The 27480-nt window shown below is 37.9% G+C and overlaps 2 protein-coding genes, 1 long non-coding RNA gene and 1 pseudogene across 3 annotated transcripts; 1 reads left to right on the forward strand and 3 right to left on the reverse strand.

The window, feature by feature from the left end:
* The first annotated feature begins 6226 nt into the window (after positions 1-6226).
* On the forward strand, positions 6227-7827 carry LOC145501391 (uncharacterized; annotated as a pseudogene).
* A 4568-nt stretch (positions 7828-12395) lies between these two features.
* LOC145501371 (uncharacterized) lies at positions 12396-20320 on the reverse strand. Its single transcript, XM_081480864.1, has 7 exons — positions 20301-20320; positions 20102-20156; positions 19651-19713; positions 19446-19514; positions 17172-17243; positions 12655-12752; positions 12396-12484 (listed from the first exon to the last, which is right to left on the reverse strand). The coding sequence occupies exons 3-7, from the start codon at positions 19666-19668 to the stop codon at positions 12433-12435; spliced, it is 309 nt and encodes a 102-aa protein (XP_081336990.1). The 5' UTR covers positions 19669-19713; positions 20102-20156; positions 20301-20320; the 3' UTR covers positions 12396-12432.
* Positions 20111-21158, reverse strand: LOC145501374 (uncharacterized). Its single transcript, XR_014051239.1, has 2 exons — positions 21044-21158; positions 20111-20362 (listed from the first exon to the last, which is right to left on the reverse strand). It is a non-coding gene; the product is annotated as an uncharacterized LOC145501374 (long non-coding RNA).
* Positions 21159-21630: 472 nt separating this feature from the next.
* On the reverse strand, positions 21631-27476 carry LOC145501357 (uncharacterized). The gene is made up of 4 exons (XM_081480845.1): positions 26128-27476; positions 25690-25757; positions 24873-25130; positions 21631-24062 (listed from the first exon to the last, which is right to left on the reverse strand). Exons 1-4 carry the CDS (start codon positions 26195-26197, stop codon positions 23571-23573), a joined length of 888 nt encoding a protein of 295 aa, XP_081336971.1. The 5' UTR covers positions 26198-27476; the 3' UTR covers positions 21631-23570.
* Positions 27477-27480: the final 4 nt, after the last annotated feature.

Here is a 27480-nt window from a genome sequence, read left to right on the forward strand (position 1 = left end):
TTCACTATTTTTAATGTCCCAACTCATAGGAAATTAGGAAGATTACAATTGCTACATCTCACACGACTCGCACACGGCTTTTTGAAATCCTAAACTTACATCACGCGATTACAGCTTATCACTAAGCAACGAGAACAGTAAGGAACAAAGTTCACTTCCACCGCGTGACAGTCACACAGTCCCTTTTCTAACACAATGATCAGAATTCAGAATGAGAAGACTTCCATACTCCTTTGAGTAAACACCCATCGAAGCCAAACCTCTAACGTGCTGACTTTATCGTAAACATATTGTAATGGACCAAGATGTCCTCCTTCAATACATGGCTGAATCTTTAAAATCTCATCCATGTGCGCTGATATGATAATCTGTAGCATTTCCAGGGCAGCATTGTAATTTGAACTTGTGAGTGTAAGACCTTGCACGGTCCTTGTGGCATTTCCTTCTAGTAGAGAATTTAGATAATTGAACTTGTCGATAGTTGAGATATCGCTGTTTTCGTAAATGGCGGATTTGAAGGAATCCCAGAAAGAGTGCCATTTTGTAACGTTGCCTCTGAATTTCGGAAGTGATAACTTTGGAAGTCGTGGTTTCACAGAATTGATTGCTGTTGTATTGTGTTGATTGGGTTGAACGTAGACCGCGGATGACGTCATGAATACAGGCGGTACTTGTTGTGGGTCAACGCTTTTCCTTGATTCTTCAATTTGCTTTTGACAGTCGATAATCTGTGCTACTATCTCTTCTGATTCTTCGATCTCTTTAGTAATGTCCTCCAGAGGACATAATGAATTTATTTCGTCATCAAGTCCATCCAGTGTTTTCAACTTGTTTTCCAGCAAGCTACTGATCATATCGAGATGATTTTGCTTTGAGGCGTTCTCGTCTCATTCTCGTCGCATTGAATTTCCAAAGCAAAAGGCCGTGCTTTTGTCTGTCTATATTATTAAAATGGAGAACAATTGCCGAATGGTCGGAATTGATCCATGAAATAATGTCGGGCTTTTCGATATCCTCTTGACAGACATCGCTTATTAACCAGTAATCTAATCTTCTCTGAATTAATGGATTTTTTGCCTCCAAGTGAAATGTTTAGTTTCAGGATTCCTTATTCTCCATAAGTCTACCAAATCATAGTCTAGGCGTAAATCTTGGATATTTTTAACTGAAATCTTTTTGAGAAGGGTTACCACCAGAGCAGTTGAGATCAGAATCAAATGCAGTGTTAAAATCTCCTCCCATAACTATCTTTTGTTCTTTGTCAACAATGAAATTCTCAATGATATTATTTAGATTATCAAAAAAGTGGCATTGTTCTTGCACCTTATTGGCCGTGGAAATATTTACGAGTAAAAAATTTCAACCCTGCACATCAGCTTCCATTACAACATAGCAACCTTGAACATCTACTTCAACAGATTTTAAATTAAAATCTAAGTCACTTCTCCTCCACAGCTATGATTAGTACTATGTGAAGAAAAAAAAGCTTACCTTGCCATTGTGTCCTCCAGGTATCTTCAACTTCCATGGTGTAATATGTTTCTTGAAGAAAAATGATGTCATATTTCTGCTCATTTAGCAGAACGAATCCCTCGAACATTTAGTGGCAAGTGGAGTTGATATAGAGTTCAGTCCTGTTAGATCTGGACGGGCAAAATGGTCATGCTGTTTGAAGATGCCATCGTCTAGGTTTACGTGAAGCTTAACAATTGAAATAGTGAGCAAACCAAGCAAAAACAGCGAAAAACGGACAAGAAAACCCGGTGAACGACAGCCATGCATACAGAACCAATTGCGGAGATGAACATACCAAGCGAAATGCCCCCAACGGAGCTTATGGCGAACATGAGGTTGAAATCAGCCAAGGCCTGGGCCTAGCTTCACTAAACATTAACTTCTGCCAACAAACTTGACATCAATTTTCTTGCCAGCAATGTGCATGAACATTCTGACTTCTGTTCAAGATTTCTTTTTTCAAACAGCCAATCAAAAAAATTTGAATTAATTCAAAAGTCCTATGTCCCCAGAGCCCTTTGATTCTCGTGCCAAGGCCCCACCGGCCTACAGAAGCGAAGAGGGCTATGGGGACGAGAATGGGCTTACCATTGCCAAAGATATCCTTCAAAGAAATTCTATTCCAGAGGCTGATTTCACAGAAGCCGTCAGAAATCTCGTCAAAAGTCATGGAAAATATTGCAACATCTTGCTTAAAGGGCCTGCAAATTGTGGGAAGACATTCATCCTTAATCCACTAAATTCAATTTTGCACACCTTCAGCAACCCTGCAACAACAAGTTTTGCTTGGTAGAAGCTCAAGATTGTGAAGTAATCTTTCTCAATGACTTTCGCTGGTCGGAGAAAATAATCCCTTGGCATGACCTCTTATTGCCTCTGCAGGGACAAACTTCACTTGCCCACCCCTAAATCTCACTGTGCAGAGGACATTGTGTACGGAAGGGATGTTCCTATTTTTTGCACTAGTGAGGATGAGCTTGTCAATTTTCGTGGAGGGGTAGCTGATTTTTGTGAAACTGAGATGATGCAAGTTCAATTGAAGGTTGTCAGTTTCAATGCACAAATTCCATCTACCGAGCAGGTAGATATTTTGCTATGCCCTTGCTGCTTTGCAGAGTTTATCTGTGGATGTGAAGGAAGTGTTGCTGCTAACTAAGCAGGACCATATTGGAATGTTTTTCTTCCTTTTCCTTCTAGTGTCAGAACGTATATAAAACGAGATGCATTCTCCACTTAATCAGACTTACTGGTTATCTGCAACCATTAACCGCCACGATTAACCACCGTGATGAACCATTTTTGTAAATTTGCTCCAAATCGCCTTGGGACATTTCATTTATAACTGTTTCTTCTTTTTAAGAATTATTAACTATTAATGTAACTGTTCCTTTCAAAATAATCTAATCGTGACTTGTTGTTTGGTTATCACGCAAATTACTAATTAAAACAAACAATGCCCCAAGTTGGCGTTAATGGGGGAGCACTGCCTTGCGTTAGGTAAGCCTGTGCGACTTCCGGAGATTGCGTGAAACAAGAACCTCACTTATCTCCCCAGCACTACGAGCTGACTGCAAGACAGCACGTGCTGGATCGGACAAGAGTATTGGTAGCGGGCGATATTCATAGGCAACGTAGCCAAGACGCTTGGGGGAAGTCACTGCGCAGACTTAACCGCACCACACAGGAGTGACCCAAGTTTATTAGAATAAGAAATAGCAAACCAACCTCTTCTCCAAAGGGAGGGAGGGAGGGAAAATTTTTAACAATAGTATAGCAAGTGCTAACTGCGCTGTACAACAGAACACCAAAGTGAACTCTGAACAGTTTGTTTGAGCTTTTATAGCTAGACGCTTGTCTGCTGGGAAGGCCAGTAGAAAGAGCTGTACTACCGGACAGCTTAGCATTACACGTGTCTACTCTTAGCCATGAATAGTGCTTTAATATTTTTGGCCAATGCTATCGATCGTTATAATATGCTAGAGGTAACAAAGCCATAATGTTTGAGCTAGAATACAATGTATCTCAGAGTCTGCTTGGCCTTGGGAGCTTGCCTACACAATAGCTTAATTGAAAACAACGCCGCCATGAAAGGCTTACTGATTATGAGCGTCACGTTCCATTAACTATATTTTACTGACGTGACAGTAAAATTGCATTTTAACATTGATTTGGGTCAAGAAAAAGTAAAAAAGAACTTTACAAGAAGGTTTATTCGCTTAACCGTTCAATTGAAATAGAAGGGTAGTCAATAGTTAATCTATTGTCTCCGATAGGTGGTTAACCATATTGTAAGGGCTAAACTCTGATATTTTACCACCAAATTGCTCCTATACCGCATTTAAAATGGTATCTGAAGTAAGAAACTTTGTAACTTTTGACAATTGGGAAGAAGACCGAATTTTAAGATGCAAAACAGGACTTCAAACGGTTAACTGCTGTGGTAAGTTGTGTGTGTTCTAAACTACATGTGAACTGGAAGTTGCTGTGTCCTGTATAATTGCAATAAACTGATTACTGTAAACAATTTAAAGGGTTTCAGTTAATTAATTTATGTTGAATTTTAACCGAAGTACATGTTTTCTTTATAGTGCCAATAGCATTTAACAGTCAGTTTTTTGCAGCGGGTATGTTACCCTTTATTATCTTAAGTACATTGACAAAATAGAGTATTCACCGCTGGTAACAAATGAAATCAATTTATGTTAATTACACATACATGGCTGGTAGTCTTGCTACGAAAACATACAGTACAAGTCAATATCTAGTACGATTTCCTTTAATTCTTATTGTGTCATTTAACAGTGCATGCATTGATCCAGTTAAATTGTTGATAGTTTCAATCTGTATTGAGTACATTTACATTGTATTCACCGCTCTTTGTTTGGATTGTGCAAAAGAATCTTTTGTTATGTTCTGTGATACAGCCTGCTCTTTCAGTTTATTGGAGGCCAAAGGGAGCAGAGTTCCCATAGGATGTAAGTCTGGGCTTTGTGGCGATAATTTCGACTGAGTCCAATCAGCCTGCGACATTGCACTTTTTGCAAGCGCTGAGTTTTGCGATGGGTCACCGTCTTGTACCCATATGCGACTATCTCCTTTGTCTGCTGTCTGAAACATGGTATTGAAGTTTCTCATGGCCACCATGAGTTTTAACACTTTGCTGCCAGTTCCCTCTTTTCTTCCCCCTGATGTGCAAGGTAAGTCCCTCTGATATCTTTCTCCATGTCCTTCCCTTTGTTGCCTTTGTCACAGGGATTTGATTTGGGGGCAAACCCAGTTCCGTCCAAAAAGAATGATAAATGCTCAGTCCAAAAATTTTCAGGGAAATCTTTCTTGCACCATTTAGCAAAAGATAACCTTGTTTTCAGATCATCTCTTTTTAGAAGCCCATTCTTTTGTGCTTGAAAATAGTAATAGCCTTTTTCATTTAAGAGTCTGGTGACTGTCCTTACCAAGACTTCAGAACTGTCAATTCCTGCTTGTTCCATGATGCGCACAGCAGAAAAGTTCCCTACCTTGGTTCTTAGCATTACAATGCTCCTGGTAATTGAATGCTTCTGTCTCTGTAAGCTTTCTTGGATGCCCTTTTCTTGATGCTGGCCTTAGGGAAAGCTTGTTCACACCACCTTCGTAGGTAATTTTGAAAACACTACTATGTGAAACGCCACAAAGGTCTGCCACTTTACACACTGAAGGTGCTCAAACATTACTTAAATAATAGATAGGAGCTCTAGCATCACAATCGATTCTTCTGTTAAAGAACATATTGTTTAAAGCAAATGTTGTTTTACTATAGCCACAAGTTACGATGTATTTATAATCCTGTACCCTATCACCAGGTATTGTTCTAGATTAACGTAGAGGAGTTGTTTTCAATTTCCAGACAGAAAGAGTGCGTAATTAACCCGAAATCTAATCTTAAAATACGGTGACGTTCACCCTTATCTCTATCACTGGCGTCACATCTTCTGTTGAAAATTCCTCAAATAACTCTTTCAGACAATCCTGGCCTAAAGTAGTCGGGACACTTGAGCTAGATCACGTATCCCCCATTTCCCCTAAATAATATTGGAAAATGTTGCGTTTTTTCCAACAAAAAGGGAAAAAATCACCCAATTATTAACGTTGTGACTGGGGGAGGGGAGAACTTGCTTGCTGTACCAACTTTTTTGTCCAGGATTGCAGATGCTGCTCCAACAATTTTTGACCATTGACCAAGAAGGAAGCCTCAATTATCAACTGAACAGTGTCTTAGAGAAAAAGAAAAAAAAATAAGGAAGAATAAAAATTTTAGCTACATGGAACTCCATACTTTTACTGAGGAAGGAAAACTTATGCAAGTGCTGAACACTAACTGGTCATGGAAATGTTTGGTTTGGTTTGCAGTATATTGCGTCTGTCACTACAACCTACCATGTTTCTCTTGTGGATGTTGTGGGACCCAGCACCGAATGTAACTCAGCAGTTGCTTCTACACTTGTAGAACCTACTACTTCTAGTGAACATGACCCTGCAAATGGCTGCCTAAATTCCCAGGGCATAGATCACAATGAAGTTACATTTGATCTGCCTTTGGAGGAACTTCAAATGCAAGAAAAAGAAGCGAGCATATCTTAACATACCAGTGATTTTTGGCTGTCAAGTAAACACTTGAGAAGTACATCTTATATGGTGAAATCAACCAAGACCCAAACATATAAGTTGATTTGAAATGATTCTCTGTGAGCAGAGCACTCAAACCAATGAAAACTTTCATGAAGAGGTTGTGATTTCTAGATCTCCCAAAGAAGACCCTTCGCAGGAAGAAATCAGGAAAGAAATTGCTTTGCTCAGTAAAGATCCCTCTTACGTACCATCAAAACATGATGAACAGTCAGATGACTCGAACAACCAAGAGTCTGAAGAAGATTCAAAACCTGTAAACCCACAAAATGATGTAAAGTTCCTTGTGTTCAAAGAGCAATTGGATAAGCTTTTGAAGAGATGCTATAAGAAAAAAACATACATCCACCCAGGGATAAATTGCTTGTTACAGGGAAGTGTATCAATGGCCATGCCTACACATGGAATAGACAGCCCATGATAAAAGGGATGGTGCTGGAAATCTTTTGCTGCAATTCTACTGAGTGGGACTACCTACACTAAAATAGCTACATTTGACTGAAATCTTAGGATTATGTTTTTTCAGTGAGAAAGCATTTTGTATCATACAAGACTCATGTTATTTTCAGCAATTAATGACATTTGGGAACAAGAACAAAACACTATTCAATGATCTGAAGGGCATGGATTTGTGGCTTTCTGGGGATGGTTGTTGTGATAGCCTAGGGCGCAGTGCAAAATATGGCACCTACACCATGATTGATCAAATCATTGACAAGAAAGTTGATTTTCAAGTTGTTTAGGTTAGTGAGGTGACCAGCAGCAATGCTATGGAAAGAGAAGGATTTGCAAGGTGCATGGAAAATATTAAGGGTAAGGGGCAAATGCAAAGGTTGTCACAACTGATCGCCATGTAACCATGAAGTCTGAGATGAGACGACAAACTACCCTGATGTAGATCACTAATTTGAAGTCTGAAAAGGCAAGGAAGATGAACTGTGGTGATCTTTCCTCTGGATCAAGTCAGTGTCCAACCATCTCTGGTGGTGTGCAGACACATGTAATGGGAACAAAGAACTCTTACAGGAGAAGTAGGTATCAACTGTCCACCACAGTGCCAATATCCATCAATGGGACAGTGCAGATCTTTACCATGAATGTCCTCACTGACCCATCCCAAGAGATGTGGCTTGACCCAAGAGATGACTGAGGCCTCACTCGCCTGCACATGAGGCACTCGAGGAAGTGGTGTTCAACAAGAACCTACTGAAAGACATTCAGCAGTTGACACTCGACTGACCACACTGGATCCTTGGAGGTTTATCATGGTGTCCAAATATCTTCCTAAATATCAGCACTTTCTGTATAAGGGTATGGTCACTTGATCTCAGCTAGCAGCGCTTGACCATAATGCAAACACCAGCCGAAACCATGTCACTGTCTCAACCAGAGAAAACAAAGGAGAGCTTTACTACAAGGTGGTCTTCACCAAACAAAGTAAAGAATGGGTAGCAAAACCAGTTATGGAGAAGACAACAAGGGGTCATCTGCAACCAGTATTGGATGCAATAGTAGAAAGAAAGAATCGAGATGCTGCTGACAGAAACACTACTCTCACAGCACCTCATATCACACAACATTGCCAGGGCCCCTCGACCGGATAAAGCAGAAGTCATCGCGATGCATACACCTAGATTTTCTGCTTCTTGACACAGTAATAATTAGTTGCAGGGTTTTGAGCAATGTTTTTCTGTGGGAGTATTTTCTGTACAAAGATAAATCAAACTTTCATTGGCAGTTTTCTCTGTGCAATTATTTAGCAAAATTCTTGAAAACGTCAAATGTATTAGTTGCGGTTGATTAATAATGGCAAAGAATTCAGGTTAGAGAAACTTGTTTATAAGTAAATATTTCCTTGCATCTTGCTCAGTAAACTCTTCACCAATTGTTACTGTGCCTGCTTTGGTGGAAATGTTTTGTTTTATTTAGAAGGTGCAATATCAGAGTGGAAAATGCACTTTTCATATGGAAATTGAGAACGCTTTTTACCTCTTAGAATTGATGTCCCGCTCAACCAATAAAATGGCTCCCGTCCACATCATGTTTTTAACTAGAAACAGTACTCAGTTTCCACCAATTAGAATGATTAGATTATTGAGTCAAAACAACTTCTCTGGTAAGGATCAATCAGCAATTGCAAATTTGCATATACATTGGAATTCTTGGCTGTAATCACCTGTTAACTACACTTAACGCGTTTTGTAAATTTTCCTTTGTAGTTATAAGATTTTCTAATTTTCATTGAGATGGGTTGCGAGCTAGTTTTGACAATTACATGAACTGTTCACAGGCTTTCCACACTACAGCGAATTGGCCTAAGTGATGAATAAAATGCCTAAATCTATTTAAGTCACGATACAGTGATCACAGAAATAATCCTGATTTTTCGTGAGCCTATTGATCAGGAGTATTTACACTCATAATTTTATAACCATAATAGATTTTGTGCATATAATGAGCACAGAAAACTTACCAGTATGGTTAACTCATCCAACATCATTTTGGTGTCTGCTCACAATTACCAAAAGTTTGGCACCAAATGATGGACAAATATCGGGTATCGAGTCCGTTTAGTCCCTGTTTCAACCATTCAAGAACTCTTGGGACATCGTTTAAGATTGTCGTGGCTCAGTCGTTTTCCATTTACTTGAATGTGTTGATTTTATCCCATTAGTCTGGATCTCCCCAGTGAAATTGTGATGCAGTGATCTAGAACTCGGCCAACATGTATGTGCAACACACCAGCCAAAACATTCACTATCACTCCTGTGCAATCTAGCCCTATCAATATCTATATGTCATGATGAAGCACGAAATGTGATCTTTTAGATGCTTGTCCTTGAGAATTGTTCCTGTTTTAAACCAATCAATCATTTTCAGTTGTACCCACGATGGTGGCCTTCTAGTATTGTTGACATATCAGTGAGTCTTGTGCTGCCTTTGAATGACTTCTGTTTCTCATGCTGCTAGCTTGTTCTTTCTTCTGACTTAGTAAGTTGGAAAGGTTTCTGTTTTAATTTTATTATGAAAAATAAAATTTCCTGCAATTTGTTGAGTCTGTAGCTTTCCAAATTCAGCGAATCAATGAAATGTGTTAGTACATACATCTAAATGTAAAACCTCAGAACCTGTGAGTCGATGTAGGCGAAGTTTGTTGGCTTCTTCATTTAGAATTGTTTCTACCAATATATTTTACAGTTTCCATGGTTGCCTACTGGTGAACTGCACTGCATTACATCCCATCTGCTATAAATTCTATATATCTCTTATAGAACTGTTCTCGTATTCAGTTGGTTAGCGCTATGTACTACAGAAGACATAGATTAGTTGGACAGCATTACGTCACATGACCTCCGACCACTTAAGTCTTGTTGACAGAAAGCCAAACTGTTTTTCATTTACGTTGAAGTTATGCATAGTGACTAGGAGCATCCTACAATATTGTGCAAAAGTAATGCAAACAAATTGCGACAAAATTCCTGGCTTTTGTTGCCTTTTTGATGAAATATCGCTTGAAACAATATTTCCAGGAAATTTGTCTGCGTTTTTGTGACGCCTATTATTCTGGTCCGAACGAATTTTCGAGTGATAATTTGCAGTACGTGATAATTCGTTAAGGAATAATTCACTCCTTCTGAAAATTCTTCGCGATTTTTCAAACAATAACTCGTTCCCGAAAATGCGCTGCAAGTTTTCTTAGATCTTCCATTCATCAATAGGCTAAAAGCTATGAGTGAAATACGTGAATGATCTCTCTGAAGATCGAGCATGGAAGAAGCCATTAGTCTTCTGAAATAACATCACAACTCCACAAACTGTTAGCTATGAAACTCACCTGTGTTATTTTTTACACTCAATTGCTGACTTAATCCAAAACCCCAAAACACCACAGTTCTGATAAATACAAGACTTGAAATGAATCACTGAATACACTTGCCAAAATGCCATTTTTAGTGTGTAGAACCACACAATTTTTTGTCCCAACCCCAGTCTCTGCACGGCCTTGCATTGTTTGCTGCCATAGTGACCATTTGTGACCAGGAATCATCTGCTACGAATGAAAGACTAATGAGGAATTTAAGCTACGAATGAGTGGTTCTGTGGCAGATATGGTGGCAGATATACCAAGCTGGAGAAGACCAGTAAAGCTGTTAACAGATGCAAAAGCATTGATAGATCAGATGTGCAAAGCCGGCGAGATAAAAAGCAAATTTTATAAACAAATCATAATTGCACTACTGTGAAGGAGGTCTTCCAGAATTTTTTTTGAGTTATTTTTTTGGAAAAAAATACCTCTTAGTCGGCGCGTTGGGTATGTTATGGACGGGTCAATAGATGAGTGAGTGAGTGAGTGAGTGAGTGAGTGGGAGAGAGATGTATGTATGTCACACCAATCAGATTGGATCTACTATAAACAGCCAATCAAATTTCTTGTTGTGAAGGTAAATGGTATGCGAGAAGATTTGATCCCGGTAGAGTTCAGAACGGCCATATTTATTCCTCTATAAAAGAGGAGGAAGTATTCTTATATTGGGTTTGCTTCGACATTTTCTGTGGGTTAGGCTGAGGATTTTAGTTAAATGAACAAGATGAGCCTTGAGGTTTGAAACAGTTCGTGAGTTAGTAGTATGCAAATGCAACGAGATATTTTTATTTTTAGTTACAAAGGTAACTTGAAACTTTCATTTTTCACAAGGAGTAAATTCAATTAGAGGTCACGAATCGTTGCTTCTAGTTCTTAGGACATGTTTTAGAGGGGACAAGACTTTAGATTTGAAACAGTTACAATAGTAAGTGCGGGTAACGATTGTTTTGTTCTTGTTACATGCAAATATGATGAGATATTTTTGTTTTTCAGTTACAAAGTGTAATTTGACACTCTTGTTTTTCACAAGGGAGTAAATTCAATTAGAGCGGACGAATCGCCACCACTCTTTCCCACGAGATGTTTGCTATCTTTAGTAACAAATGGTAACTTAACACTTTCGTTTTTTTTATATGGGAGTAAATTCAATTAGATCTGAGAAGTTATCGGCTATTGTTTCCAGGATATTAAACAAAAAAGAAGCTTTCATTTCTGGACGGTTTGTACATCTCTGCAGTAGCAGTTAAATCGTTTTATTTGATGACATTCATTTCAGTCTGATATTTTTAAAGGTGAAAAGTATGAAAACTGGTCAAATGTTCTTTGAAGACTGCGTGGCACCAAGTTAAAGTGCAATTTAATTAGATCAGACTTTCAACATGTCAGAGGCTTTTTTCTCTTTCTATTTTCGGTGAAGTTGTGTTGTGTTGGGTAAAACTTAGGTAAACCTTACGACTTGTATAAAATGCGAAAAAGTCTCCAAATTAACTTGAGTATTTTTGAGCAAAAACTCCTCATGGGGGTTGGAAGGGTTATGTGATCGGTGAGTGAGGGAGTTATGCATGTGCCCATGTCACACCAATCACAGTGCGGGTTGTATCAAAGAACGAATCAAATTGACTGTTAGAAATCAAGAAGGTATCTACATTAATCTGGAGACGTGTCAGATTACTTTAGTTTGTTCAGTCAAACATTTTATGGCTTACTATTTAGCTATCTTATCATGACCGATGTAACATCACAACTAAAAAAAATTGTCAAATTAACCAATCATTACTGTACTATGAATGCTCCTATCTCCGACACTTCACACAAAAAAATAACTCTTTCACACCTTACGCGCCTTTGTTTTAGGATGTCATCCCAAATGAAAGGCTGCGAAGGCTAACTTTAGAAGTGTAGAGTCAAATTTCACTTTTCTCAAAAGACGCGGTTTCTAAAATCTTTGTTTTAACTATAAGAACGTTGCATGTTTTTAATGACTGTTTAAAATGTAACAATTGCAATGTTGGAAAACACAATGGGGTTGGTGTCACTTGCTGGCTTTGGTTCTTCCTAATTTTCACGAACAGACTTCTAGCAGTACACGTGGGTATAAGTCACCTTCTTAGATGTGTGTTTTGAGGTGGTGGTGTCCCTTCAAACGCAACATTTATTTTACTGTGCTGCAACAGAGAGTTATTAGATAAATTAAAAAACAGTCATCACTATGTGCATCTACTGCACAGTTGTGAAATGTTTATAAAACATATCATAACAACACTAACACTAATACTAATACTATTAATGATGCCGATACTGATACTGATATTAATACTCATAAGAATACTAATACTATACTTACAATGAAACAAACGTATATTTACAACTTTTGAGCACGGAGAGGACACTCAGTCCTCTCTGTGCTCAGTGGGGGCCCTGGCTTGTTGATGTGGAGGGGCCCTATGAAAAAATGAACTAAAATTAAATCATATCAACTCGACCATAAATTTAAGTTCAAGTCAACAGAAATAAGTAACCGTAATAATAATAAATACGCATTTTTATGTAATGAACGGAAAAGAAGTCTTTAAAGAAAGAAATAATTAGTACTAAATACCAATTCTACTTACCCTACTTCTTCCACTGAAAATGGTACTAAATCCTCTTCTGCGAGCCCTAAGGCCCGCAGAAGAGCGGCCACCACCACAGTAACTATAAAGAATGGCATCTGCAAGTTAGAGAGTAGACAAATGAATTATATTTGGTTTGAATATTTTGCTTATCAATTAGACAACAACTTCATTTGGATTTACTTAAACTTCACGATTTCAATTCCGTTATGTGGGTGTTTCACCTGCATACTAGTCTCCTCATGCTCAGCTGCCGTTTTTGAGTTATTTTTTTGTTTAAAAAAATACCTCTTAGTTGGCACGTCAGGTATGTTATGGACGTGTCATTGGATGAGTGAGTCAGTGAGTCAGTGAGTGAGTGAGAGATGTATGTATGTCACACCAATCAGATTGGATCTACTATGAACAGCCAATCAAATTTCTTGTTGTAAAGGTAAATGGTATGTAAGAAGATTTGATCCCGATAAAGTTCGGAACGGCCATATTTATTCTTCTATAGAAGAGGAGGAAGTATTCATCTATTGGGTTTACTTCGACATTTTCTATGGGTTAGGCTGAGGATTTTAGTTAAATGAACGAGATGACTTTTGAGGTTTGAAACAGTTCGTGAGTTAGTAGTATGCAAATGCAACAAGATATTTTTTATTTTCAGTTACAAAGGTAACTTGATACTTTTGTTTTTTACAAGGAGTAAATTCAGTTAGGGGTCATGAATCGTTTCTAGTTAGGACATGTTTTAGAGGGGACGAGACTTAAGATTAGAAACAGTTCTAATATTTACCATAGAAAGTGCAGGTAACGATTTGTTTTGTTCTTGTTGCATGCAAATATAACAAGATATTTTTGTTTTTTAGTTACAAAGTGTAATTTGACTCTCTTGTTTTTCACAAGGAAGTAAATTCAATTAGAGCGGACGAATTGCCACCACTCTTTCCCATGAGATGTTTGCTATCTTTAGTAACAAATGGTAACTTAACACTTTCGTTTTTTTTGTATGGGAGTAAATTCAATTAGATCTGACAAGTTATCGGCTATTGTTTCCAGGATATTAAACAAAAAAGAAGCTTTCATTTCTGGACGGTTTTTACGTCTCTGCAGTAGCAGTTTAATAGTTTTATTTGATGGCATTCATTTCAGTCTGATATTTTTAAAGGTGAAAAGTATGAAAACTGTTTGAATGTTCTTTGAAGACTGCGCAATTTAATTAAATCAGATTCAATGTGTCAGAGGTTTTTTTCTCTTTCTTTCTATTTTCGGTGAAGTTGTGTTGTGTTGTGTAAAAAGGTAAACTTACGACTCGTATAAAATGCGAAAAAGTCTCTAAATTAACTTGAGTATTTTTGAGCAAAAATTCCTCTTGGGGGTTGGAAGCAGGGCTCGAAATTAACTTTTTCGTTTGGGAGCCAGCTGGCGACTAACGGAAAAATTTTGGTCGCCAACTTATTTTATATAATTATAACTTACACAAGAACACAATATACGTTACTTTGCATGCAAGAAAAGTCACAATTGAAGAGCAAAAGCAATTAAAAACAACATGAGTAAAAAAGTTATAAAGCTACTGTTGTTCTCAGGTGATATGTCTCTGGTCCGAAGGTGATGGTTGTCTCCATAGTCATTTTAAATGAAGTGAAGCATAAAACGTTTTAAGTCCGTGGTTTTCATTGTGAGACAAACACGGGTCCTTGCGTATTTTCCCTTTGCTACTTCTTCGAAATGCCGTTCTTTATTTTCGACTTGCTTTCCTCGCTGCCTTTCGCTGCCGACAAACAATGCCATGCTTGAATCTTCTTTCCCCGCATGTAAAAACTCACGTATATTCCTTCAACTGATTGGTATCTGGTATCTGCCATCTGCCGCCATTTTCACGGCAAATGAAAAGCATGTGGCATTGAAGTGCGCCTGTGATCCCAATTTCGGAAGAAGCCGCTGAAACAATATGGCGTGCCGTGAACGCAGTATCAATGAAATACATTTTTTCGATTATCTTGTAATATTCAGACATTATTTTACTGGGGATGGAAAGGTGAGTTGTATACTAGCTACCATATCAGATTGATTTCCTAAGTTGTGTCGTGGTTTCCTTTAGTTATCGGACAAAACGCGAGTCGCCAGCTGGTGACCAGTTCTGAAAATTTAGTTGCCAGTGCTCAATTTTTGGTCGCATTGGCAACCAGTGAGTCGCAATTTCGAGCCCTGGGAAGGGTTATGTGAACGGTGAGTGAGGGAGTTATACATGTGCACGTGTCACACCAATCACAGTGCGGGTTGTATCAAAGAATGAATCAAATTTCCTGCTAGAAAATAAGATGGTATCTACATTAATCTGGAGACATGTCAGATTACTGTAGTTTGTTCAGTCAAGCATTTTATGGCTTACTATTTAGTTATCTTACCATGAGTGTAACATCGCAACCATAAAAACTTGTCAAATTAACCAAATCATCACTATACCATGAATGGTTCTATCTCCGACACTTCACACAAAAAAATAACTCTTGCACGCCTTGCGTGCCTACGTTTCCTGTAAGTTTTAGAGTCCCAAAGAATACTACATAAGCAACGAAAATGGAGCAAAGTACTCCCAGTAAACACCCAGTATTTTCAGAACAAATAACCACGAGGGGGCTGGGATTGAATAAACAGCAGCTGAATGGTTTCACAAGCGTTCAATTTGACATTCTAGTTTTCGATAAAAGTAAGGAACCTAAAAACTTTTATGTTCAAAGGAGGCTTTGATAACCCTTGGTTATGAAGTTTAGGCTGTATTGGTGAATGGTATGTATTGCTACCACTTTGCAAAACACGGGAATCGTCGATTGAAATGCGTCTATCCAGCTAAAGAAAGGTGTGTCTTGATTGAAAGTTCCTCACAAGTTGTTTGTTGCTGTTTGCCTTGGTAGCTTAATACCCAGAACTGGAGATGTTTTTGTTTATGCCCCTGCTCCATCACTACGGATTGCATTTCACAATGTGTATTGCTAAGGCTAAGCTTGGTTTGCTGGGAAGAGAACTAAACTGACACAAATCTTTGCTGTAATTTGGCCACTCAGTTAATTGGCCATTTATTGTAAGTTCATCTCAAATTACAACAGAACTGGAAATGAGCACCTTTTCCCAGCAAACGTGAGGGCAATCACGCCAAGGCCCTGAACGTGTTAACGTTACAGGGCCACCCCACCCAAAGCCAAAGCAATGCACAGTGCCCAAAGTGCCGTAACAATAACTAACCAATAACAACTGAAACATGATTATTGCATCTAACCAGGTGGCCCCTGCACACATGGTTTGATCTGCAACTGCTAACTTGTTAACCATGGCAAAAATATATGTTACGCTCAAAGTTTGTTGCAACTTTTAGGAAAACAATTGGCCTCTGCATAAATATTTCCAATGTGGCAACTATATAACAGGGCAAGAGCTCTGCAGGAGCTATCTCCTAGTAACTGAAACTGTCTTAAGGTATTAAATCAAGTGGACTCTGCATACATGGTCTGATGCACAAATTGGTAACCTGCTTTCCAACATTCAACATAACTATGTTGGTCTCAAGGTTTGTTGTACCTTTCAGAAACGATTGGCCCCTGCACAAAAGTTCCCAATCAGGCAGCAAGATAACTGAACACCAAATAAATGCATTGTTGGCCCGTGTGTAACAGCTCTGAATGAACTAAGTGGCCCCTGCACACATGATTTGATCAAGACATTGTAAAATAAGATCATTTTAAGATAAGTTGCACCTTTCAGGAAGTAGTTGGCCCCTGTGCAAATGTTCCCAATCAGTCAACTCTATACGAAACAGAACAAATATATCTAGTACTGTTGGCTACCAGTAAGATACACACAATGCAGATACACTTGGCCCCTGTGCAAAAGATCTGCACTCTGCTTGAGGAATAATACTATTTAGATAAATGCTTTGAGCTGCAAGCAGAGCATGTGGTACTGGGTTAAGTTGGGACTGCTGAGATAATCCCAGTTGTAAAAGTGCGTATATGCTGTAGAAAGGCATTAGGTTTCCAGCATCCAAGGGCCCTAATCTGTGTGTCGGACATGCCCTTAGCTGCGGCCCAAGAAGTGGCTCCAATTCTAAAACTGTGCGTCTTATACTGAGCAACATTCAAATTGCAAAACTGAGGGTCTTCTGTTAAAGCATCCACAAAGCAAGATCAAGATATTGGAGAGGCATTCGGCCAGCAGAAAAGAGGTCCTGGAGACTGTCCCCGCAAACTAAGTTACTTTTCCTTTCTCTGATAAGTCCGACTCCAGGCTTGTAATACACAATGAATCCTCTTCCTCGTTAGATTCCTCACCACTCTCTGATCTGGTGTCCCGGTCCCAAGGTGAGTCATAAGCCTCTTCATCATCGGCATTATCTTGTGCTTCAAAGTACAACTCGCCAACAGATTTTGATAGCCATTACCGAAGCCTTAATCAGACCCACTAGCAAAAGTATAGCTCAGTGTTTTTCCTTTCCCCGTCATCTTATTTTGAAACAGTGTGAAAACACGACTCACTGAATCTTCCAGTAATGGGTTTGATGTCCAGCTTGAGTTTTGTAGCCCTTTGCGTCTAATCCAGACTTCACTCTGAACAAAAAACATAAACAAAAACTATATATCACCATTCATCATCAAAACCAGAATTCTCTGACACTAGTGAAAATACGTCACTCAATCAATTCTTTGGCAAAGTTTCAAAAAATAATCTAATAAACAGTGCAATTTCTATGTTCAAGACCTTGCACTTGGCCTCCATGTTTTCCGAAAACAATATGCCGCAAATGTTGTCTCAGCTAAGTAAAGTTAATGTCCTTACTCCATGTAATCAGTGATGTCCTGATTTTTCTACCGAATGCAAATTCCAAATCTGAAATGGACTGTTTTAAATGAGAATGGAGCAGTTGTTTTCACTCAACTCACTGGATTTTCGAGCTGCGTTCTTGTTGAACTACTGGAGGTTTGTTTTCGTCCAATCCCCGCTTTTCTTTGATCTTTTACTCTCAGAAAATCCTATTTGAACCTTATTTTATTGACTGAAGATTTCAGTTTCCTAGATTGACAAAAAAATCTCACTCAGTGACTCTTTTAAACAAATTGTGCAATAATCGCACGAGAAGTAATTAACTTTCAGTTAGTTACTGGAGCTGCCATTACTAATCGATTACAACTCGAACATTTAAGGTTTCTTCAAACCTTCGCGGGTGTCCTTCAGAAAAAAATTCGTACGTGTGCTGTTTTGAAGTAACCCCCACAAACTATATATCAATAGAAACGTTATAAGATGTAGAAATCAATCAAATTATATTATTTGTTGCTGACTGCTTTCCTAAGGCGGCAGATGTTGTTAATGTCGAAACGAATTAATCAGGTATCAAATGTGATCGTTGATGCAAAATAACTGTGCAGTGTTAATCACAAAGCATCAATCTCAAAGCATGTCGTCATTTTCTTTCATTTCTATTGGTTGTCTTTTTATAGATCTGTCAAGTTCCACTATCAAAAAATTCGCATAACACGTTGCGTTAGAGACTGCCACGAGAAAAGTATTTGAAATAAAAGAAATCGCCAACACTTTCTTGTTCCGTATCTATCAGTGAATGTTCTGGCCAAATTTCAAGGAAAACCGTCGAGGCTACATGCCCTATTAATTCATTTAAAGTGGTACTATGATCAAATTTTTCTTCCTTGATTTTTAGTTGTATCACATAGAATTCCATGAAAGAATAAAAATGCCGTTTACCATTTGCAAATATGTGCATTAGTTCCGGAGATATTTAAGTTTGAAAAATGTGTAAAATAAGCAAATGAGATGACTGATGACGTCATACACTCAACCCAATTTTATATCAGGTATATAAATAGAGCCATCTTGGTCAATTTGCAGTGCAGACCATTGAAACTTGGTAGGCTAATAGTTCTACAGTAAACACACCTACCGCTATAAAAAATTCTGTTCCCATGGCAACTCACTCTCTTCCAGTCCTCACCCACTTGATTTCAATATGTTAGTGTTTTTAAGCTCGCAAAACATTACACGAGGCCACAAACTTGAGCTAACATATTTATATGCTTGCTGGATCAAGCTATGAGGTACCATTTGCAAATATCAAAATGGAACACCAAAGGTGGCCAGAAATGCCTTTAATATTGGGGAGGTCTGGAACCCAGTATGTTGCCATGGTAACCAAACTGTTAAGCTCATATTGTGGAGCACATTTAGTAGAATCTTACTGCAAAGAATCAAACATTTTTAATACAAATTGGCTGAGATATCTTTTTTCATCATGTGATGAAAATTTGGTTGAGTGTATGACATCATCACTGGCCTAATTTGCATATTTTAAAAACTTGAATATCTCTGGAATGAAAAGAGATATTTGAATATAGTAAACAGCATTTTTCTTCTCACACAGGCTACTTATGTTTTAAAATAGCTGCAATAGGAAAGATGTGATTTTCGTCATAATACCACTTTAAAGAGAAGGGATTCTCTTGAAAAACGACTGCAAGTTTTCGCCTTCTAAATATTTGAAATCTGACTTTCTTGGACTATTTCCAAGCCAAAATGTTAGCCAGGCAACGACTGCATTCCTGTGCATTTACTAAATGACCAGTTAAGTATTTAACCAGTTAAGTGTTTAACTAGCGCTTTCGTAATCGATTCGCACCTGCTCATCAATGAAATTTAGTAAAAGTTATCATGCGTACTTAATTAACTGTGACGGATTTTTGAGATGAACGAGTAACACCTGGTTTAAACTGAAATGAGTCATGTAATTTGAATCTTACCGGCTCCCTTCCATCCCTTGTAGTCGATGCAGGAATTTGTAATCTGATTGCACGGAATGCTCCAGAGGTCTAAAACAACAGAATCGCAATTAAGATTTTCAGATAGTACAATTAAATGAGTCAACATTGTTAGCTACTTTGCAACACAAGGAAGCGTCCAAGTTTAGTCTGTAAGCTTACTAATCTTATCTCTACATTTACCCACCGAGTGCAAAGAATTCATTTCTCCAGTTGTTTTTGCTACGCTGTTTCCATCTGAAAAATGGGCCTAGCAGGAACAAAGGTAAAAAAAAATTATTATTTACCGGGGTTCGACCAAAATGACCGCTCAATCATCTGATTATGGTACTCAATTTTAATGGCTTATTTCAGTAGTCTATTTTCCCATATTTTTTAGCACAGAACAATTTCGGTACCAGAGCTCTTAAGCGACTAGTGTTTGATTAATAAAGAAGCTGTAGAATTTTGCCTGTGTTAAAATGATTTCATCCAAATTAGCAATGATAGCAGACAGAACTTTGCATTTTCTTCGATGAGTATTCAAGTATTTAACCACTGAAATGTTGTTATAACTGGTGCTTTTGTAATCCGTGTGCAATTGTTTAAAGTGCTAAGAACTGAAATGAAACAAATATGATATGTGATTTTAATCTTACCTGCCTCAGGCAAAGTACCAGACTTTGTAATCTGATTGCGTGAAGTGCACGAGGTCTAAAAAACAAACAGAGAAATCGAAATTTAGAGTTTCAAATAATACAATTAAAACAGCCAACATTTAAGGCTCAAGTCTGGCTTTGTGAGACAACAAAGCGTCCTAGATTATTAGTCTGTAGCGTATTTTAACACTACATTTACCTAGCAAGTGCCGCCGCAATTCTTTTCTCCAAATGTTGTATCTACTTTACGCTGTTTGCATCCTGAAAATAGGTGTAGCAGAAAAAAAAGATAACAAAAACACTAATTACTAACTGGAATTTGATAAAAGTTATGCACAGCTCAACTAAGTGTTAAACTACTCTACTAAACTCCTCCTTAATTATGGAAATACATTTCAATAGTTCATTGTCAGGCAGATTTCCCATTTTAAATTTGAAATCTTAGCAGTAAAAAAATAGATTTCGAATGCTTGTATTATGGCCTTACTCTAGTTTATTGTATATTATTTCTATCTTGTTAATCCCTCTTTGTGCTGTTTAATGTTTGATGGCCTTGTTAGTAAGCACTCCAGGAGTCGAGAAATACCATTTGTAACAGTCTTCCATCATCACTGAATCGCGACAGCTCTTTTACAGTTTGTGTTAGCTGCTGAAGGAGGTTCTAAGGAAACCAAATTGCGTATCAGGAAGTGTTCCAACTAAATTTTAGTTTATACACAATTTCACATTGCAAAAAATTGCCAAATAAACGAAGTTAAAGGAAATAGCTCACAGGGAGGGGCCAGGTTTGAGTTTTCGGATAGTGAGTGCTTTTTGTGGAGGAAAAATATGGTTTTTCTTTGTCAGCAAGGAAGCAACACAAGCAACTGGTGACGAATTGAACCGTTGTTTTAGTTGGTAAAATATGTTGTTTACCTATTCTATCATTCAAAATCAACTCACCTTTTCTCGACCACGATGGTAAAACCAAGCTCCTTGTCCATTTGAGGCTCGGAAGGTGAGTACAAAAGTGCTTTTCGCCGAAACAAATCAGCCATGTGTTATCTATGGCATCCATCACTGAAGCGGCCACAATGTGCTCTGTGTCTTAAAACCTGAAGCTAGGAAATAGAAGAAATGAAACCATGAAACTTCAGTATTCAAACTGCACCATCCATTTGTCTTGTGGATACAAATTAGGAACAGATCAGAGCATACATCAAACAGCCATTGTTACTTTTTGAAAACAATGGGGTGTTTACTGAAGGACACATCCAACTCCCTTCAACAAGGCCATTTAAAGATGGGACGGATTGAACAGAAGAACCTTGGAGCACCTTGGGTAGAAGTGATAAACCGTAGTTTAAAAACTTTCCCAAAGTCTATTGTATGGTGTTACTTTATTGAATCTTTCTGAAAGGTATAGCATTCACTACCAGACAACAAATTATCAGTGCATGCTCTTAAAGAGATCTGAGAGCCATGCTTTTAAAGAGTCACGTTGATTCTCAAAGGACTCACTCATAAGGATCAACATTGACAGCTGTATTTACCGTGTACTGATAAGGTCGGTAACAGCGTGAAACTCAATATATTGCATTAAATTAATTGAAGATACCAAGGGATTTTATCACGTCACTGGTAACTAATCTCCATGATCTCGAAAAGTCATTAAAAACAGATTGTTTTCTTAATAGATCCAGTTCACAGTCAGTCAGTCAATACATCATCAAATTATGCATCAAGCAAGCAATAAACAGCAAACGAGTACTTACTTTTACTCGAACAAAGAAAGTTGTGGGTGTCTTGTCTTGCAATCATTCACGTGCAAACTTGGACATGAACATAGAGGGAAAATGCCACAGGAAGGTTATACGCTGGCTGTCAGACCGTTGTAAGAGAAAATATGGAGCGTCCTAGCACCCAGAGAGAGAACAAGAAATAAATGATTAAATATCCTAGCTAATAAAAAATAGACAGTCACTCCAGCCTGCCTTAAAAATGTCTCAAACCGGCTGACTATATGTACCTGTCGAGATAAGGGTCCGTTTCATGATAAATGCACCCCTTAAATTCTCTTCACCCCCAAGCTCAAGCAAAAAAAGATTTATTTCTCAAAGCCCACTGGCAGCTTTCTATTAACAGTCAAATCTAGGTATTATATTATAAGAATAATTTTCTGGTTGATCAGCTCTGTCTGCATTATGGATAAAATGAAGTCTGATTAACTAAGAAATTCTCAGGATATCTGGCATGGTCGTTCTCATTCTTAGAATTTATTGAGGTAATCAATTTTTGAGTGAGTTGAAAATTAATCGTTCAGCCTCTGACACTAGGTACAATCGAAGGCCAGTCTTGGCATGGTAAGATTCACACCAGTTACGTACGCCGATCAAAGATTCATTTCTTAACTTTCTGTTAACCGTCAAATCTAGGAATTATATTGTGGGAATAAATTCATTGGTTAATCAGCTCTGTGACTGCATTATGCATGAAATCAAGTCTGATTAACTAAGAAATTCTCATGAGATGTTGCATGGTCATTCTTATGCTCAGTTTGGAAATGTGAGAAAAACTGTTTTTTGTGTGTTACAGAATGGTTTTTCAACTTTGATTTTAATTTTTGGCATTTTGCGTTTGAACAACCAGGTCTGTTATATTTATCTGGTACCTTGTAATCTTGTTGTAAATTCCAAACTGGGGTTCTTTCTTGGGTAAATGCTGAGCTAGGTGGTCGTGATCTTGTGCTCGGGTAGTTTGGTTAGAACAAGTCTGGTTTGTAGTTTTTCTCTCATGCCAAAGTAGGCATGCACTGGACTTGTTATAAGGATATCCTTTCTGCTCCAAATTCATAGTTGTCTCAAGGTTGAAATGCTGCAAGATGTAGTCAGCACTGTTATCTAAATTGCACCCATAAATGAAATTTCTAGAGGCACCACACCAGATTGGACCCATTTTTTCTCTTTTGCCACTTCCTGTAGACCAAGTAGTAGCTTGTCTTGAAAGTATCTTGTGAAAACATGACGAAAACCAGTTACAACAAGGAGTGCATTGAGTGATAACAAGAAAGGACTCGTTGCAGTTGCATTGTATACTGGAAATGGTGACATTAGCCTCTTGCATAGCTCTGATTGAGTACTGACTAGCTGTTCAACAAACTCAAGGAATCTTGTCTCCATCTCATCAGAAGGTGGTGTCGTATACTTGAACCAAAATTCCTTTAACGGGCGGCCATAGTAATTGTGGGGGGATCCATTCCCTCCACTGGAATTTCTTCATACAGATCAGTTCTTCCACGTGGAACAAACATGCGCAGGAAAAGATGAACTGCACAGAGCCTTATGTGACCCATTCTTTTTGAATAAGCATGTTTTAAATCGTCTCTTTTCACAAAATGGATTGCTGCTAACTCCAGTGCATCTCTTCAAAAAAGACGGGTGAAAACTGCATTCTCTAGGGGTTTGTCAGAATCAATATTAATGTTCGTAACCTAACCATCACCATCACAGGGAATAACAGTGGGATACCGTATTTTGTCGGAAAGTTCTGGACTTGCATTATCACACACCACATTTCTGTATGGACTTGTGTTGCTGTAAGCTTCATAGATGTTGCTGGGCACATCACACGTATGGTGTATTCTTGCTGGTAAATTAACTATGGCTGAGCATACTGCAGCGCTAACAAAATGGCTCATTGGTTCAGTTACATAATTTAGCAATGGGAACTTGGGAACTGAATTAAAAACTGCAATCTGGTCAGGGAGACTAGATGATGATGCTCCAAGTTCATCTATTCCATCAAGGATATCTAAAGTAAAATTGTAGTTTGGCCTTCCACGAGAACACTGCTGAGCAACATCTGGCATGCTTTCACTATGGTGTTGGGCAATGCATTCTGTAAGAAATCTGCCTATGGCATAAGCCTGCTGTGTGGCAAGTTGATACCTCTGCTGCAAGGCTTGATGTAATTTTCCAATAACCTTACAGGTAACAGTCATAATATTTAATTCACTGCTTGTGTTTTGTGTAGTTTGAGGTTATTCAAAGTCAAAACAGGAGGCCAAACTATATAAATAGAAAACCTCACTGGAAAGTTACAAAAATCAAATCAAATCTCTGACTTATCCTGGGTTAGCTTAATCAGGTTTTGAACAACACAGCCCAGGAGCACCCCTTTTAGGCTTGGCTAAATCTATATATTATTTAATAAGGAACAATCAATATGTAGCAGACAAACTTTGCTATTATCTGCATGTGAGCCGAGTGGCTCATCAGGTTGGTGCTTATCTATGGTTTCAGTGACAGTTTCAGTTCTGAATTTGTAAAATTATTGTAAGGCACATTGGGTGTGAGCTAATGAGCCCTGCAATAATTTTAATTGTATGTTAAATATACTATTGTTTTTAATTATCATACATAAATTAAGTCCTCAGATCCAGCCATTTCAAGAAGGTAGTTCAAAGCGTATGGAACAATGGCAAAAGGTATTCTAGGTTATAACATGTAAATATTCATAAATCCCTAGAATCTGTGAAGAGGGCTGATGACCGGCAATTTCAATGTAAATGTTTTGGGATGTAATACTGATGAGCTGCTGTAGACTTTGATCAATCTGTGGTGAAGTGGAACTGCCCATAATACTTTTGTCATTGTTGTATATGCCTTTATGGGAAAATTACCAATTAGGGTTCCGTGAGAATAAGTAGCTATTTACAAAAGAGCCAGCCAATGTCTTAACAGGATGATGCAAATGTTATTTTAACACACTGTGATTGTGAAAAGTTTTTTACCTGCATTGCCATGTCAGGATTGTCCTCAGTAGAGAGAAGTTCTGCCACATCATTGTCAAACTGAATAATTGAATTGGGTGCCATGGTGGTATTAAAATCACAATTTGCCAGATATGTCATGTAAATGGCTGCTTTAACTGATGGATCTTTATTAGGTGCCAAATGCTCCTTCAGATATTTGAATTCTTTGTTTTCTGCAAAGTTCACCTGAGGGACTGATTCACTTTCCAAGGTAGCTGGTGGTGTATGTGTAGATTCCTTTGAGATTGAAAGTTTATAAACATCTCAGAGGTTTCATTTTATCTCGCTAGCCAACATGTAATAATTAATAAATCATGACCGCTTACATACCCAGACTCCGGTATTCTGTACATGGCTTGAGTTTGAATTGTAATAACCTATTAGTAGTTGTTTTACTCCATTATGTCAAAGAATTAAGAACACCAGAAGTTTGAGTAACATGTGGAGAAAAACTTTGTACCAAGATTATTTGCATCATACTACAAACTTGTGTGTGACTTTTTTGAATATGTTCTCAAAAGAAATCATTTCTTACAACACCAAATGTCAAAAACAAAGTTTGACGTTCATAAGAAACACTTGAAAGTACTGGTAATATAAAACTAACAATGAAATTTTACCTGTGGTTGCACTATTTCTCTGAACTTTAAAATTCATTTTCTCGAGTTCCCTTGGAAAATTGTTTTGGTGTTATTTCAGGCAATTATTTATGTATTTAGCTTTTAGGATTTTGTTGTAAACGTTTTAAAAAATTTAACATTGTACATCAAGTCAGTCGATTAATATGCAAGGTTACCTTACAACATTTGATCTTTTTCTGAACCCTCCGTTTCCTCCTTTTCACTCTGCTAGTGCTTGCTCTGTCTGCAGTCCAAGCAAGTTGGCAAGACCATAATCAATATTTAAGGCCTTTGAAGTTATTATGTGTTAAGAAAATATCAGTTCCATAGCCTTCCCAGAGTATTTTTTGCTTGAGCCCTTTAACCCCTTCCCAGAGTATTTTTTGCTTAAGCCCTGTAAATTACAGTTTCCCCTCACGCTTACTATGACAAATTTTTAGGTTTGAAACCCCCCTCCAGTGCATAGATATTTTCTGAAGCTGCAGGATGTGAGTGATCTGTACAAGTGCCACTTATTATTTTGTAACGGCTCATAGGCTCATTGTGTTCACCGGGATATAACTCATTAAATTCATTGAAAAGTCATTAGAAAATGTATTGTTTTCTTAACATACCTGGTGTCGTATCCATTGCGATTGGAGACATTTCTTGAGGTGTAGTCATACTTTGTAAAAGAGAAATCATTTGGAAACAGTTGGACTCAACTGGTAATTAGCATACCTGCTTTTTACCTCATGGTATGTACTTCATACCATGAGGTATAGTGATGGTTGGATTTGTCACTCCATTCCCGTTAGACAATTAATTTATGCATTAAATCCGCATTAAACATGAATTAAACACGTTTCCCCCTGTCCCCCATACTAGGTTTGGTTTTGTCACAAAGTCGTGTCATTGTTTTATGTTCATATACGTGGGGGGAGCGGGTGGGACAGGTGGCAGTACATGTTTACAAAATGACGTCTGTTGTGTTGAGCCCGGCGCAAAAATTGTCAAGGCCAGTTTTCTTTCCTTTCGCTCCATCTTTGATCAAAGTACACTTTTGAAGACCTCACAAACGAACAGGAAATGTGCTCAAGAAAGCTCAAGTGGAAAGAAATGGGTTTTAAAGTCTTAAAAGTTACGATGTCTCCAAGATACATTTGGATGACGAGGAGTAGAATGCACAAACGAAATATTTGAAATGAATGCTTTATGGTCTGGGGAAAAAGGTAAGCTGCCCTCCTTCTACTGTATTGCATTTTGAATTTTCTAAAAATACTTGGCGGACGTATGATTTAAAATTAAATGCGCTTTTAATATTTTGCAATTCGCTGGGAAGCTGTTCGGAAAATGTCACATGACAAAGGAGATCGATGAAGCTTTCGTCAAGTTCCCCTCTCGCTGGGACTTAAATGCCGCAACTGTGACAAGCTGTAGAGATTGAACACAACTGCCAAACAAATGCTAAATACAATATACGCCAAATAACAAATACCATAACAAATACAAAATATCAAACAACAAATAAATGCCAAACAGATGATCTGTTACCTGCTGAATACCACCTGAAATACACCAAGGTCAGGAGCAATTGATTATCAAAGGCAATCCTACAATACCCGAGCAGTTTGAAAATCACAATAAAATACCAGTTCAGTTGTCAAGTAATTGTCTCTACAGAAATGCAGATAAAAATGTGAATGTATGGAATTCTGAGCTACCATTGTCTCCCATCCTCAGTTTAGAATGACACGTGAAAGAGAACCCTCCATAATTTCTTACAAAATGGTTACCAGACTTTCTAATGGCAAGGGAAAAAAAAAATTGTCGGTGAAATTATACATTAGAAATTAATGTCACGAAATCCTCCAAGCTGAAGGCTATGTTGTGTGGATACCATGGTTGTCATTTCTTAGAGTGATATAGAGGTTTAAAATTCATGATTTTCTCAAAAAAGTATTTAGTCAAAGTTTAATTTTGTGTAT

Source organism: Orbicella franksi, chromosome 10, assembly GCF_964199315.1.
Source record: "Orbicella franksi chromosome 10, jaOrbFran1.1, whole genome shotgun sequence".
Lineage (NCBI taxonomy): Eukaryota > Metazoa > Cnidaria > Anthozoa > Scleractinia > Merulinidae > Orbicella > Orbicella franksi.

What these genes read in the sequence shown, in the direction of transcription:
- LOC145501371 (XM_081480864.1), bottom strand. An exon ending in ACCCATTACTGGAAGATTCA is followed by an intron (nt 12,753 to 17,171) that starts GTGAGTCGTGTT and finishes TCTAACTTGCAG; the next exon opens with ATGCCATTCTTTATAGTTAC. An exon ending in TTTTCAGTGGAAGAAGTAGG is followed by an intron (nt 12,485 to 12,654) that starts GTAAGTAGAATT and finishes ATTTTTTCATAG; the next exon opens with GGCCCCTCCACATCAACAAG.
- LOC145501357 (XM_081480845.1), bottom strand. Translation starts at nt 26,197, where the DNA reads ATGATTTCTCTTTTACAAAGTATGACTACACCTCAAGAAATGTCTCCA. An exon ending in AAAAGATCAAATGTTGTAAG is followed by an intron (nt 25,131 to 25,689) that starts GTAACCTTGCAT and finishes TCAATCTCAAAG; the next exon opens with GAATCTACACATACACCACC. An exon ending in ATCCTGACATGGCAATGCAG is followed by an intron (nt 24,063 to 24,872) that starts GTAAAAAACTTT and finishes GTTACCTGTAAG; the next exon opens with GTTATTGGAAAATTACATCA.